General features: G+C 56.7%; 2 protein-coding genes across 2 annotated transcripts in view; both read right to left on the bottom strand.

Annotated features, from left to right (window-relative positions):
- LOC127033082 (antigen peptide transporter 2-like) overlaps positions 1-13,209 on the bottom strand; it is a 44,326-nt gene extending 31,117 nt beyond the window's left edge. The window contains 3 exon segments of the mRNA XM_050920886.1: positions 414-611; positions 1,179-1,383; positions 12,749-13,209. Coding sequence (XP_050776843.1) covers positions 414-611; positions 1,179-1,383; positions 12,749-13,119 — 774 coding nt within the window. The 5' untranslated portion in view covers positions 13,120-13,209.
- LOC127032749 (class I histocompatibility antigen, F10 alpha chain-like) overlaps positions 1-13,973 on the bottom strand; it is a 111,093-nt gene that overhangs the window by 59,473 nt on the left and 37,647 nt on the right. The gene's annotated exons all lie outside the window — the stretch shown is intronic.

The raw sequence follows: 13,973 nt of genomic DNA, 5'->3' as shown, positions 1-13,973 counted from the left end.
TAGGGGCCGCCTTGGGGTGGGGGGCCTGGCTCACCCTGACACTAAAATGCCAGTGCTGAGAAATGGGGGGATGAGCCAGGAGGGGACAGCAGACAGACACTGGCAGGCTGGGGGGAGCCCAAAGGGGGCCCTCTGCATTCCCCTCCCCCGGTCCCCTAATGTCAGCCTCTCAGCCCCCCATGGCTGCCCCCTCCCCAGGATACTGCATCTCTCTGACTTCCTGCTACCAGGTCCCCATCCCTCGACCCCCTAATGCTGCCCCCAGGATCCAGCCTCCCTCTGACGTATCCTCCACCCCCAACGCCTCTCTGCCCCCATGGTGCTGAGCCCCACTGCTCCTTCCCTGTGAATACCAGGCCCCTCCCTCTGCCCCACCCCCTGAGTCACAGCCTGCTGCCCCCAAGCCCCCTTACGCTGTTGGTCCACATGGAGATGGCGCAGGCGGCTGCCTCCTGCTTGTTGAGCTGGTAGGTCTCCTGCAGCCGCAGCCCGTAGCGCTGGGTGGCCCCCTCCTCGTTGGCAAAGCTGCGCACCGTGGCCATGGCCTGGAAGGTCTCCACTGCCACCTCGTTGGCCTTGGCCAGGGACTCCTGCACCCGCTTAGCTAGATTCTTGGGGGAGGGGGAGGGGAGATGGGAGCCAGGTCACATCAGGCACTCAGGGGCTAAATGCTAAAGGGACAACACACGGGATACCCACACTCAGCCAGGCCGGGCGGGCTCCGTGCCTGGGACAGGCCCACAGTGCTGAGAGGATTGCGGGGACCCGGCTAACACAGGGTAACTCTGGCCACAGTGCTTAGAAGGTGGTCAGCACAGTTCTCTGGGGTGGGGAATGGGGCACATCCCCTCTAGGGGGTGTCGGCTCTGACCTGGCCCCAGGACGGGGACTGGCTGACTCGGGGGGCTGGGGAATGGGGCCTGGGTTGTGGTGCCCAGTGGAACTTCCCCAAGAGCCTGGGCACCAGCAGGATGACAGGCAGTGCCAGGTGCAGGTGGGACTGAGCAGGGTGGGGGCAGGCGCAGGGCAAGTTGTGGGGCGGAGGCGCGGTACCTGGTGGAATTTCCCAGAGAGCTTAGGCACCAGCAGGATGATGGGCAGCGCGGGGCGTGGGGCAGGGGGATGAGCAGGGTGGGGGGCAAGTGGGGGGCTGGGGGCAGGTTAGGAAGGAGCGGTACCTGGTGGAATTTCCCAGAGAGCTTGGGCACCAGCAGGATGACGGGCAGCCCCACGGTGGTGAAGAGCACCAGGCACAGCGACACCTGCACCATCAGGGAATAGAAGAAGACTCCCCGCATCCCGCACCACATCAGCAGGTTCAGCTTCTCACTCAGCACCTCGCTCACGGCGTCCGTGTCGGCCGTCACCCGGGAGGTGATGTCCCTGGGGACAGAGATGAGGATGGGGTCACATCAGTGCTAAGAGAAGGGGGAGGATCTATCCCATGGAGAGGATCCATCCATCAATAACCCAGATCAGCTCATTAGTAACCCTAATCAATCCATTAATAACCCAACCAATGCCCTTAATCCATCCAATCCACCACTACCTTCAACCAACAACCTCAATCTAATTAATCCATCAATAACACCCAGCCAATAATTCCAGTGAATCCCTTAACAACCCCAACCAACAACCTCAGTGTAACCAACCTATCGATAACCCCAATCAGTAACTCCAGTTCACCATCAACGGCTCCCAGGAAACAACCTCAGTCACTCCATTCATCACCCCAATCCATCCAACAGAGGACTGATTCATACAAAGCCTGGGGGACAGGCTGGGGTCTGTGAGTTGTGGGTACCAGCGGGGAGGGGTTGAGCTGGGGATGTAGAGGGAAATGTGGGGTTAAGGGAATGGAGAGGGCAGAGGGGGGCAGGTGAAATTGGGTCAGGAGAACACGTGGGAAGATGTGCACAAAACAAAGGGGCAATATAAGGGCATCCAAGGGTGATGTGGGGAGACTGGGGGCAATATGGAGGAGACCCTGGGGGTGCAGAAGGAGATCTGGGTTAATATTGTTACCGGTGCGGTTGGCATGGAAGAAGGCGATCTCTTGATGCAGGACAGAGCTGAACACCTGGCTCTGGATACGCATGTGGATCCGGTTCATGGTCTCCTTATAGACAACGTCACAGATGAATTTGGTCACAGCACTGGGGGAGGTCGGGGGAGACCAGGAGGTGACATGTCAGTATGAATTTTCCCTCCATCTGTTAGAGATCTGAGCCACATATACACTCCCAACTCTCCTGGGCACTTTGAAACTCAAGGCCACATGGTCTCACTGGGGCTAAGAGGATGGGACACTTACATGGATACCAGGAATAGCCACGGTTACATTACAGAGGCCGAAACATTTTATAAGGGATCTAAACCCCCATGCCTCAGCGCACGAGCCAATCTCTGAGTCCTGGGGTCCAAGAGGAATTTTCCCTGGAGACCGGCTACATTTGTATCAATAATACGAAAGGGGTGTCAGAAACACAATATGAAATTGCTTCAAGTTGAGTATTTTTATAACAAGTTTACAGCTGTACGCCAAAACTTTTCTTGTAATCCAACCACAAGAAACACAACATGAAAACAGAACCAAACATTGTGAAGCTAACATTAAGAAGGGGCAATCTACCTTTACACTTTTCTTTTAAAGAAACGAGGTGAAACTATTTCAATTCTTCATCAAAAAAGCAAAAATGCCTGAAAACTGAAATATTTTGATTTGGAAATGCTGCGGTGGTGCCCCACGGGAGTTGTAGTTTGGTTGTCTCGAGACCCCATTGTTTGTGTAACAGGCTTCCTGGCTGCTCTACATCTCCCACGATGAAAGGTGGCCAGGGACTCCCATGATGCATCATCTCCCCTCTCCAAGAAGGAACACGGTGGTGCATCATGGGAGATATAGTTCAACTGATCTATAAGGAGAATGGAAGCATCAGGCACCTGAATTACAACTCCCATCAGGCACTGCAGCAGCATTTCCAAATAGAAATATTTCAGTTTTCTATCCCTATTTTTTGATATTTGAATTTCAGCAAAAAACAAAACATTCCATGGGGAGCAGGGACGCCAAACATTTTTCACCAAGCTCTACTTTTGTGCTTAGAAAGTGGGTCTTCTCTCTGTCCATCGGAATTGAAGAGTGGGAGCTTTACATTTCAGTATGTGATTTTGGACTACAGCACATTACAACCTGCCAACCTGAAACATATTCTCACCAGTAACTGCACAGCGCACCATAATAACTCTAGCTCAGGAACCAATCCATGCAACAAACCTCGATGCCAACTCTGCCCACATATCTACACCAGCGACACCATCACAGGACCTAACCAGATCAGCCACACCATCACTGGTTCATTCAGCTGCACGTCCACCAATGTAATATACGCCATCATATGCCAGCAATGCCCCTCTGCTATGTACATCGGCCAAACTGGACAGTCGCTACGGAAAAGGATAAACGGACACAAATCAGCTATTAGGAATGGCAATATACAAAAACCTGTAGGAGAGCACTTCAACCTCCATGGCCACACTACAGCAGACCTTAAGGTGGCCATCCTGCAGCAAAAAAACTTCAGGACCAGACTTCAAAGAGAAACTGCTGAGCTTCAGTTCATCTGCAAATTTGACACCATCAGCTCAGGATTAAACAAAGACTGTGAATGGCTTGCCAATTACAGAACCAGTTTCTCCTCCCTTGGTTTTCACACCTCAACTGCTAGAACAGGGCCTCATCCTCCCTGATTGAACTACCTCATTATTTCTAGCTTGCCTGCATATATATACCTGCCCCTGGAAATTTCCACTACATGCATCTGACGAAGTGGGTATTCACCCACGAAAGTTCATGCTCTAAAACGTCTGTTAGTCCATAAGGTGCCACAGGATTCTTTGCTGCTTTTACAGGTCCAGACTAACACAGCTACCCCTCTGATACATTACAACCTTGTAACACGTTGATGTGACGGGCATGTAAAAGCAACTCAGTTAAAACAGATGTTTTTAAAATGTGATCACTGTCATACAGGGTCTTTATGAATTCCTAGAAGCAAAAACCCATTATTATTCCTTTATTCAGTTCATAAAATGTGCAAATCAAAATCTTCTTTATGTGTGACTTTAGCGAGGCGAAGTGGCTCCCCTCCCCCTCAGGGAGGGTCGAGCCCCGTCAATCATCCCCAGGGGCGGGACCGCCAGGCAGAAGTCCCGCCCCTCAGAGGGTCAGGTGGTGACTCAGAAGAATAAAAGGCGGGCCCCAGCCGTCAGTTGGAGCTCGGCCACCGGCGGGAGCAGACGTGTCCGCCGAGGCTCGTAACTGGGAGGCTGCCCCAGCCAGAGGCCGAGCCCAGGAGCTGCCAGAGCTTCCCCGCAGCCGATACGACGAGGAGCCGCCAGAGCTGCCTCGCCCCTACTACGGCCCCGAGGAGCCCCCAGACCAGGCTTGGCCGCATTTCCAGAGACGCTGCCGGCCCTGCCGCCCAGCCGGACTGGGAGGAACCGATGGTTCTGGGCGTCCCCGGACCAGTTAGGATCAGAGGAGGAGTTAGGAAGTAGCCCGGGGGCAGCTGACTCCAGTCAGGCTGCAGAGCTACCATTGCCCATGTCAGTGTGTTGCGGTCAGGACCCCACTGACCACCGTTAGCGGTGATAGCCGCTACCAGGGCCCCGGGCTGGAACGCAGAGGAGTGGGAGGGCCTGCGTTCCCCCTGCCACCCGTAACCGGGTGGCAGACTCCCCCTCCTGCCTTTGCCACTGCTCTGCCCTGCCCCAAAGGGCCAGAGCAGATAACTGTGTTTGGTGCCCTGCCCGAACCAAGGGCTGGGCCCCTTTTGACTTTGCCACTTCTCTGCCCTGCTCCAGAGAGCCAGAGCTGATTGAACCATTATAACTGTGGTTGGTGCCCTGCCCGAACCAAGGGCTGGGCCCCTTTTGACTTTGCCACTGCTCTGCCCTGCTCCAGAGAGCCAGAGCTGATTGAACCATTATAACCGTGTTTGGTGCCCCGCCCGAACCAAGGGCTGGGCCCCTCTCAACTTTGCCACCGCAGGGTCCTCCCCACAGGGACAGACCTCCGCGGGGCAGGACTGCGGGCCTGAGGAGCAGATCCGGAGACGACAGCGAGGCCGGAGTGGCTCCCCTCCCGCTCAGGGAGGGTCGAGCCCCGGCAGAACCCGTCTACAGTGACATTAACCCCTACAGAAGGCCCATGCGCCACTTAAATCCCTTTTCAGCCCCGTTTTGATTACTTAATTTTTGTATAAGCCACATACTGGGTGAATTTCCCCATAGGCACAATATCAGGCATCCCCATGGCTAACACCTCTCGTGCCATGACTACCGTGGTCTCGGCAGGGCTTCTCTCCCTCTCCTGTGAGTTCAGTTCTGGTCCAGGCACTATCGTTCCACCCCACCCCCAGCTGATGAAGACCCCGTCCCCTACCTGCCAACGGCAATGAGGGACATGTACCAGACGGCCCGGCTGAAGACTGAGGGGTCAGCCTCATTTATGATCCAGTCGGTCATGCGCCCCAAGTAGTAGGGGAATGCCATGTCCCCTGCAAAAGAACAGCCCGGGCTGAGACCAGGGGGCCAAGGCAGACAAGGGGAGTCCCAAGTAGAGTCTCTGACACCATGGAGACCCCTCCCCATATACACACACACCCCTCTGTTAAGAGCAATTTCTTAGTTAAAGACACTCCTGCCACGTATAGGTACCGCAACAGGCCCCTGAACCTGGCCCCATCCTTGCTTCACCCTAGGGAAGTAACTTGATACCTTGGGGGGTTGAGCCCCTGGAAGGACTCTGCACCTATCAGCACAGCATGTGACACCCCCAAGTGAGGAATCACAGAATCCTAGGACTGGAAAGAACCTTGAGGTCATCTAGTCCGGTCCCCTGAACTCCTAGGAGGACTGAGTGTTATCTAGTTGTATCATCTTCTCAAAACCCTGATCTACACTACGAGTTTAGGTTGAATTTAGCAGCGTTAGATCAATTTAACCCTGCACCCGTCCACATGACGAAGCCATTTTTGTCGACTTAAAGGGCTCTTAACATTGATTTCTGTACTCCTCCCTGACGAGGGGATTAGCGCTGAAATTGACCCTGCTGGGTTGAATTTGGGGTAGTGTGGACACAATTCGATGGTATTGGCCTCTGGGAGCTATCCCAGAGTGCTCCACTGTGTCCGCTCTGGACAGCGCTCTCATCTCAGATGCACTGGCTAGGTGGACAGGAAAAGCCCCACAAACTTTTGAATTTCAATTTCTGTTTGGCCAGCGTGGCGAGCTCAGAGGTGACCATGCAGATCTCATCAGCACAGGTGACCATGGAGTCCTAGAATTGCAAAAGAGCTCCAGCATGGACCGAATGGGAGGTACGGGATCTGATCACTGTATGGGGAGACGAATCCATGCTAACAGAACTCCGTTCCAAAAGACGAAATGTCAAAACATTTGAAAAACTCTCCAAGGGCATGAAGGACAGAGGTTATAACAGGGACCCACAGCAGTGCAGTGTGAAACTTAAGGAGCTCAGGCAAGCCTACCAAAGAACCAGAGAGGCAAATGGCCGCTCCGGGTCAGAGCCCCAGACATGTCACTTCTATGATGAGCTGCATGCAATTCTAGGGGGTGCCCCTACAACTACCCCACCCCCGTGCTTCCCTCCTCCCTCACCCCTCCCGGGCTACCTTGGCAGTTATCCCCCCATTTGTGAGACGAATTAATAAAGAATCCATGAATTTGAAACAACACTGACTTTATAGCCTCTGCAAGCAGAGATCAAAGGGGGGAGGGGAGGGGAGGGCAGTTGGCTTACAGGGAAATAGAGTGAACCAAGGGAGCATGTTTCATCAAGGAGAAACAAACAGAACTTTCACACTGTAGCCTGGCCAGTCATGAAACTGTTTTTCAAAGCTTCTCCGATGTGCAGTGAACCCTGCTGTGCTCTTCTAATTGCCCTGGTGTCTGGCTGCGCGTAATCAGTAGCCAGGCGATTTGCCTCAACCTCCCACCCCACCACAAATGTCTCCCCTTTACTCTCACAGATATTGTGGAGCACACAGCAAGCAGTAATAATGATGGGAATATCGGTTTAGCTGAGGTCTAACCGAGTCAGTAAACTGCGCCAGCGCACTTTAAATGTCCAAGGGCACATTCTACCACCATTCTGCACTTGCTCAGCCTATAGTTGAACTGCTCCTTACTACTGTCCAGGCTTCATGAGCCATAGGAGCAAGGGGTAGGCTGGGGTAAGAGCGAACGCGCAGTGCTGCCCACTGGGAGAGCAGCCTGATGCTGAACCCTTCAGCTGGCATGATATTCCAGGCAGGACTGAATCTCCATTAGATGAAATTTAAAGAAGAGAATGACCTGAAGTCATTCCCATTTTTGTCCAGGCCCCCCTGACTGACCTCACCGAGGCCGGCCAGGAGCACCCGCGGGATGACAATGATGGTGAGCAGTTGTATTGCACCGTCTTCCGTCGGCAAGGCAAGGAGCTGGTGCTGTGTAGCACTGCAGTACCACGTCTGCCAGGAGCACCCAGGAGACGTACGGTGACAGTGAGCTGAGCGGGCTCCATGCTTGCCGTGGTCTGTCATCTGTGACGAACTGGGAAAGTTCTTAATGTTTTCTCTGAATACTGTGTTGGTGCCTCAGTGTCCCCATGGCAGTTCTTAAGTATCTGGCAGAGCAAAGGGCCAGTGCACCTAAATGCCTGACCCTCTGTCTCCTAGCAACTGATGGCCTGGGCCCCTCCCCTGCAAAGGTGCCAGCTGAAGGTGTTGGAGACAAAGGGATCAGGTGACCTCCTGGCCCGGGAAAGGGGCTGAGCAGAGAGGAGGGGCTGGGAGGGGTTGTTAGTCTGGAGCTGGCTGGGGTCAAGGGTGGAGGGCAGACCTGGGTGTCTGGCTCACTGACCCCCAGAATGGACCCAGCCGAGGGGTCCGGTTCGCTGTATCTACAAGCTCTGTTTTAGACCCTGTTCCTGTCATCGAATAAACCTCTGTGTTACTGGATGGCTGAGAGTCACGTCTGACTGCGAAGTGGGGGTGCAGGACCCTGTGGCCCCCCCCGGACCCCGCTGGGGTGGACTCACTGTGGGAAGCGCACGGAGGGGCAGAGGATGCTGAATGCTCCAAGGAAAGACCCAGGAGGTGAAGACGTGTGAGCTTCTTGCCCTGAACAAGTCTGCTCCAAGGGAGAGGAGGCTCCCCAAAGTCCTGACTGGCTTGGTGGGGAGCAGTTCCGGAGCATCGCCCGGTGACTCCGTGACAACTGGTGGCAGCGGTGGGACGTACTGCACCCCGTGAATGGTGCTGCTTGCAGTAAGTGACTGGAGAGCAGTAAAACAAAGGAGGGATAATGAGGACCAGGCGTGCTGAAGGCTCAGAGAGGGACGGTTTCAGGGGGCAGTTAACCTCTGGGAGTGTGTGACCAGCGAGAAGGACTGTTGGAGTAACGGGGTCCCCCTGAGGATTGCAGCGAGCAGTCTCAGGGGCGGAGGAGCTTGCCGCTCGACCCTGGGAGAGAGAAGGATTTTTGCAGTAGCAGGGTTCCCCTGGGGATTGCAGGAGCAGTCCCGGGGTGGAGGAGTCTGCAGCTCGACCCTGGCAAAGAGGTGGTGATCACGAGAAGGGCTGGCACACCCGGGGTTCTTCCTGGAAACCATGGGGGAGCCAAGAGCACACAGGCCTGTGAGTCCAGAGCCACTTGGGAACGGTGAAGTGATGGTCTATCACCATCTCCTTAAGAAGGACATTGTGATCCTGTGCACAAAGAGAGGGTTACGCATGGGGACATTCACCAAGGCACAGTTAATCGTGCAGTTGGAGGAGGAGGACCGCTCTGAGGAGCAGATTCCTGGCCCAGATGGGGCTACAAGAGGATCTGAGAGCAGCTGGAGCATCAGCCAGGCATCCCCGGGAGTCTGGTCCCCAATCAGACGAGGGTCTTCACGATTGGGTTCCCCATCAGGAGATTGGAGACGGATGGGATGGGAGCAGAGCCCAAGAGAGCGAGAGGACCGTGAGAGAAAGCAAGAGCCCGAGGAAAAGCTGCAGGAGAAGCAGCAGCAGCGTGGACTGGTGATGGTGGAGCAGAGAGACATAGGGGGCTGCCCAGGGGTCAGTGGGAAAACACGCCTGCGGGGGCGAGACCCTGGGACAGAGAGAACTGTGGTGGTGCAGCCCCAGATGCTGAGGGACTGTGGAACCTGGGTGAAGTTCCCTGGGGTGAAGCCCCTCGCCCTGCCTGTGGCCCGGATCCCTGTGCAGACCCAGGAGGGGTCGGGCTGGCTGGTAGTCGGGATTCTCCACGATATCGGCTGGGAGGCCCTGTTGGGGGGTGACTGTCTCCCCATAGGACAGGATCCAGGCCCTGCTCCTGTAACGGCCGAAGGTTTGAATTCAAATCCAGGGAACCAATTGGCTAGGATGGAAATGGTCAGTGAAAATGCAAATGACCTGGCTGGCAGCGGGGAGGGGCTGCTGGGCTCAGGATACCTGCCTACCTGTAACCAGCCCCCTGGGGCTGAGTGGGAGGGAGAGATGCTCCCCGCCCCCCTGCACACCGGAGAGGGGGCTCACGCTGGCTCTGATGCTGTGACCAGAGCAGAGAGCTCGCTGCCTGCCCCCACTGGGACAGCAAGGGCAGTGCTGAGCACGGGGGCAGCTGAGATCCCAGCTGAGTGGGGGGACACCCAGGCAGGGCAGGTCGGCTGCCAAACAGGTTTGCCTGGTCCAGACGTGCTGCTGGGAAGTGATTACACAGCAGGGAGGGAGCTACCAGGGACAGGGCTCAGGGGGGCTGTGACCCCAGGCCCAGCCAGTGAAAGGGAGCAGGTCCCACTCCCTGCCCCAGCGGCTGAATCCCAGACTGAGCTGCAGAGGGATCCCTCCTTGGAGAAGCTGAGGGAACTTGCTGGCCACAGCGCTGCAACCCCCCTTGGGGAAGGCTGCAGGGACAGAGTCCTGCAGGAGAAGGGATTCCTGTACCGGGAATGGGCTCCCCAAGGGGAAGTAGAACTGGGGGGAATTGGGAGGCAGCTGGTGGTACCCCAGGAATCCACAGGGTTCTTCCCATTTGAGCTGCTGGATGGGAGGAGAGTGAGGGGAGCCCTGGACCTGAAGGGGGAGGACTGGATGGAGAGGGGGGAAGACCCCCTGGGGGATCTCTTCCCTGAGGTGGGAGACAATCTCCCCATCAGGTGTTCCCCATTCAGAGTCACTGGGAAAGCAGCCCAGATCCTGGAGAGAGAGGTCAGGGACATGCTGGCTTTAGATGGGATCCAGCCGTTTTACAGCCCATGGGCCTCACCCATGGGGCTGATCCCCAAGGGATACAGGATGATCTGGTTTTATGGGGGCTATCAGAAGCTTAAAGCCATCACAGTGTCCGATGCCGACCCCATGCCTAGGCCTGGGGAGATTCTAGACAAGCAGAGGGGGATGGAGAACTTGGCCCTGGCAGACACTGATAACATGTGCATCTTTAGCCAGACCTGGGAGGAACAGGTGTCCCAGGTGAAGAGGGGGCTGGGCTGCCTCAAGGAGGTGGGACTGATGGTAGAAGCTGGAAAGTGTAACGTGGGGACGGCAGAGGTGTTGTGTCTGGGCCACAAAGTGGGAAGCGGCTGCCCAAGCCCAGAGCTGGCCAAGGCCAAGATGGGGGCTCTTAACCAAAAGAGCCCGAATCACAGACCAGAGGGCTGGGAAAAGACCCAATCCCAGCTTGAACCTCAGGGGTATTGGGGTGGCAAAGGGTGTGGGCTGCATAAACCTTCCCACATGCGGCCTGCAAGTGCCATCAAGCACACCCGACCTAAGGGAGGGCGTGAGACTGGACTGTCCTGGTGTAACTCACACCAAGGGATGGGAGAGATGCTGGGGCATCCATGGGAACCTTGGTGGGTTCGAACTTCCCCAGGTCACTGGCTGAAGTGACCTCGCTCAGTTCGGTCTCGAAGGGGGGAGAGATGTGACGAACTGGGAAAGTTCTTAATGTTTTCTCTGAATACTGTGTTGGTGCCTCAGTGTCCCCATGGCAGTTCTTAAGTATCTGGCAGAGCAAAGGGCCAGTGCACCTAAATGCCTGGCACTCTGTCTCCTAGCAACTGATGGCCTGGGCCCCTCCGCTGCAAAGGTGCCAGCTGAAGGTGTTGGAGACAAAGGGATCAGGTGACCTCCTGGCCCGGGGAAAGGGGCTGAGGAGAGAGGAGGGGCTTTGAGGGGTTGTTAGTCTGGAGCTGGCTGGGGTCAAGGGTGGAGGGCAGACCTGGGGGTCTGGCTCACTGCCCCCCAGAATGGACCCGGCCGAGGGGTCCCATTCTCTGTACCTACAAGCTCTGTTTTAGACCCTGTTCCTGTCATCGAATAAACCTCTGTGTTACTGGCTGGCTGAGAGTCACGTCTGACTGCAAAGTGGGGGTGCAGGACCCTGTGGCTTCCCCAGGACCCCGCTGGGGTGGACTCGCTGTGGGAAGCGCACGGAGAGGCAGAGGATGCTGAATGCTCCAAGGAGAGACCCAGGAGGTGAAGACGTGTGAGCTTCTTGCCCTGAACAAGTCTGCTCCAAGGGAGAGGAGGCTCCCCAAAGTCCTGACTGGCTTTGTGGGGAGGAGTTCCAGAGCATCGCCCGGTGACTCCGTGACATCATCTGCTCAGGTAACCCAGGAAAAGAGGCAAGAAACAATTTTTTGCCGTTGCTTTCATGGAGGGATGGAGGGAGGGAGAGGGGGGCCTGATGACATGTATCCAGAACCACACGTGACAATGTTTTTACCCCATCAGGCATTGGGAGCTTAACCCAGAATTCCAATGGGCAGCGGAGACTGCGGGAACTGTGGGATAGCTACCCACAGTGCAATGCTCGGAAAGTCGACACTAACCCCGGCACTGTGGATGCACACCACCGACTTAATGCGCTTAGTGGGGACACACATAAATGACTGTATCAAATTGATTTCTAAAAAAATTGACTTCTATTAAATCAACCTAATTTCGTAGTGTAGACATACCCTCAGTTCTATGTCTCAGGGGGTTGGTCGTTCTCGTTACTTCTGTTATATATAGGAAGAAACTGAGGCACAGAAAGGGGATGGGACTTACCCAAGGTCAGACAGTGGCACAAGCTGGGGATAGAACCCAGGAGTCCTGGCTCCCAGCTCCAACCTACCACACCCCTCCCAGAGTTAAGATAGAACCCAGGAGTCCTGGCTCCCTGTTCTCTGCTGTGAGCACTACACGACGCTGCTACCTTTAACAAAACGTCCCGTCCAAGCAGATCCCACCATAGGGGTGTTAGACCTCAGGAAAGCGTCTCAGCAGAGAGAGACGTGGTGTCACTCCGGGCTGACGACCAGGAGCCCGAGAAGTGAGTTACAGGAGTGCAGGTCTGCGCTACGTCCTTATGGCTCTTTGTGGTAGTTGTGCCCTCACGTATCTCACAGACCTAGAGCCCATCGTCCCGGTGTGTCATTGTGATCCTCTGTCTGACTCCGTCCTCGGATACTAATACATTTGTCTGCCCCTCTGTCTGTCCTTCTAGCCTTCCCACCACAGTCTGTATCTCCAGCCCTTAATCCTAGCCTATCCACCCATCCGTCCCCACCGTCTATCGATTCCCCACATACACCTGCTCTGTCCATCTGGCCCCAGTCATTTAGAACAGTTATAGGACATCAGTTCCCCCGTATCTACACTGCTGCCCCTTTGCTGCCACGGCCCCGGGACCCACTTACCGAGGGAGGACAGCACCAGGAACCCCGCGATGGCCACGAAGCGCAGCAGATCGGGCCTCATGCAGGTCAGGAGACGGCCCAGCAAGGCCAAGGGCCCCGGCTCCCCCTTGCCGGTGGGGAACAGTTGGTGCCAGAGCGCGGCCAACAGCCCCGCCACGCCGTAGGTCAGGCCGAAGACGTCCCCTCGCCCCCAGCCGTGCAGCAGCTCCGAGGGGGGCGCCCGGGGCTGGGCCAGTGCCTGCAGGGTCACGTAGACGGGCAGCAGCAGGCTGAGCAGGGCAGCCAGGGGCAGCAGCGCGTCCCGCAGCCCCCCGGGCAGGCCCTGTCCCCTGCTGCGGGTAGCCTGGGCGCTCAGGCTCAGCAGTGCCCATCTCGCCAGCGCCACCCCCCAGGCCAGGCCCAGGGGGTCCCAGGCCTGCAGCAGGGGGCAGAGCAGCAGGGCCAGGCGCAGGGTGAGGAAGTCCAGCAGCACTGCCAGGGGCAGGGAGACCCAGGCCATGGCCAGCTTCATCCCCGGGCGCCGGACCCTGCAGCGCTCAGCAGAAAGTGTCTAAATCTCCTAGTCCCAGCTGCAGCCTGTCCCTGCAGCACTCAGCAGCGAGTGTCTAAATCTCCTAGTTCTGGTGCGGCCGGTCCCCGCCGGGGGCGCCCTCTGGCGGCCGTTCGGGTCACTGCGCTCAGAGCCGCGCCGGAGTGACCGCAGAACCTGTCCTGCCGATCCAGTTCCACTCCGCTTGGGGTCTCCCCCTTTCCCGGTGCGGGCCGGGGTCTGGATGCGGCTGCTCCGGGGCTAGCGGATCCCAGGCGCCGGGGGCAAGTCCTAGTCCGGCTCCGCAGCTGCCCCGTGGAAACGCGCCGCCCGCAACTCCCGGCCTGGGCAAGGGGCCGCGAACTGGGGGGCGGAGGAGGAGAGAGGCGGGACCCGCACCGCATTCGCCGCCTGCCCTTGGAAGCCCCCGGCTGCCCCAATCTGCTTCTGGGAAAGAAGGCGGCTTCCCGAAAGTGAAAGTGAAACCGGATTAGCGCAGAGCCCGCTGCGACCGGTTCTCGGGACCCACCAAGGTCATAAGCGGAATTGGGCTGTTCCCGGGGGGGGCCTTCTTCCGCTGCCTTTTTTCTTTTTTTCCAATTTCCCGCCTGCTCTGCTGGTTCGTTAACTCCTGGGGGGGATTCCCACGCCGGGGCAGAGGCTGGGTGTCAATTTCCGTTGCATTAATTAATGACA

This window comes from Gopherus flavomarginatus, chromosome 12 (assembly GCF_025201925.1).
Source record: "Gopherus flavomarginatus isolate rGopFla2 chromosome 12, rGopFla2.mat.asm, whole genome shotgun sequence".
Taxonomy (NCBI): Eukaryota; Metazoa; Chordata; order Testudines; family Testudinidae; genus Gopherus; species Gopherus flavomarginatus.
The sequence above is the reverse complement of the archived record's forward strand: the minus strand, read 5'-3'. Positions and strand labels throughout refer to the sequence as shown.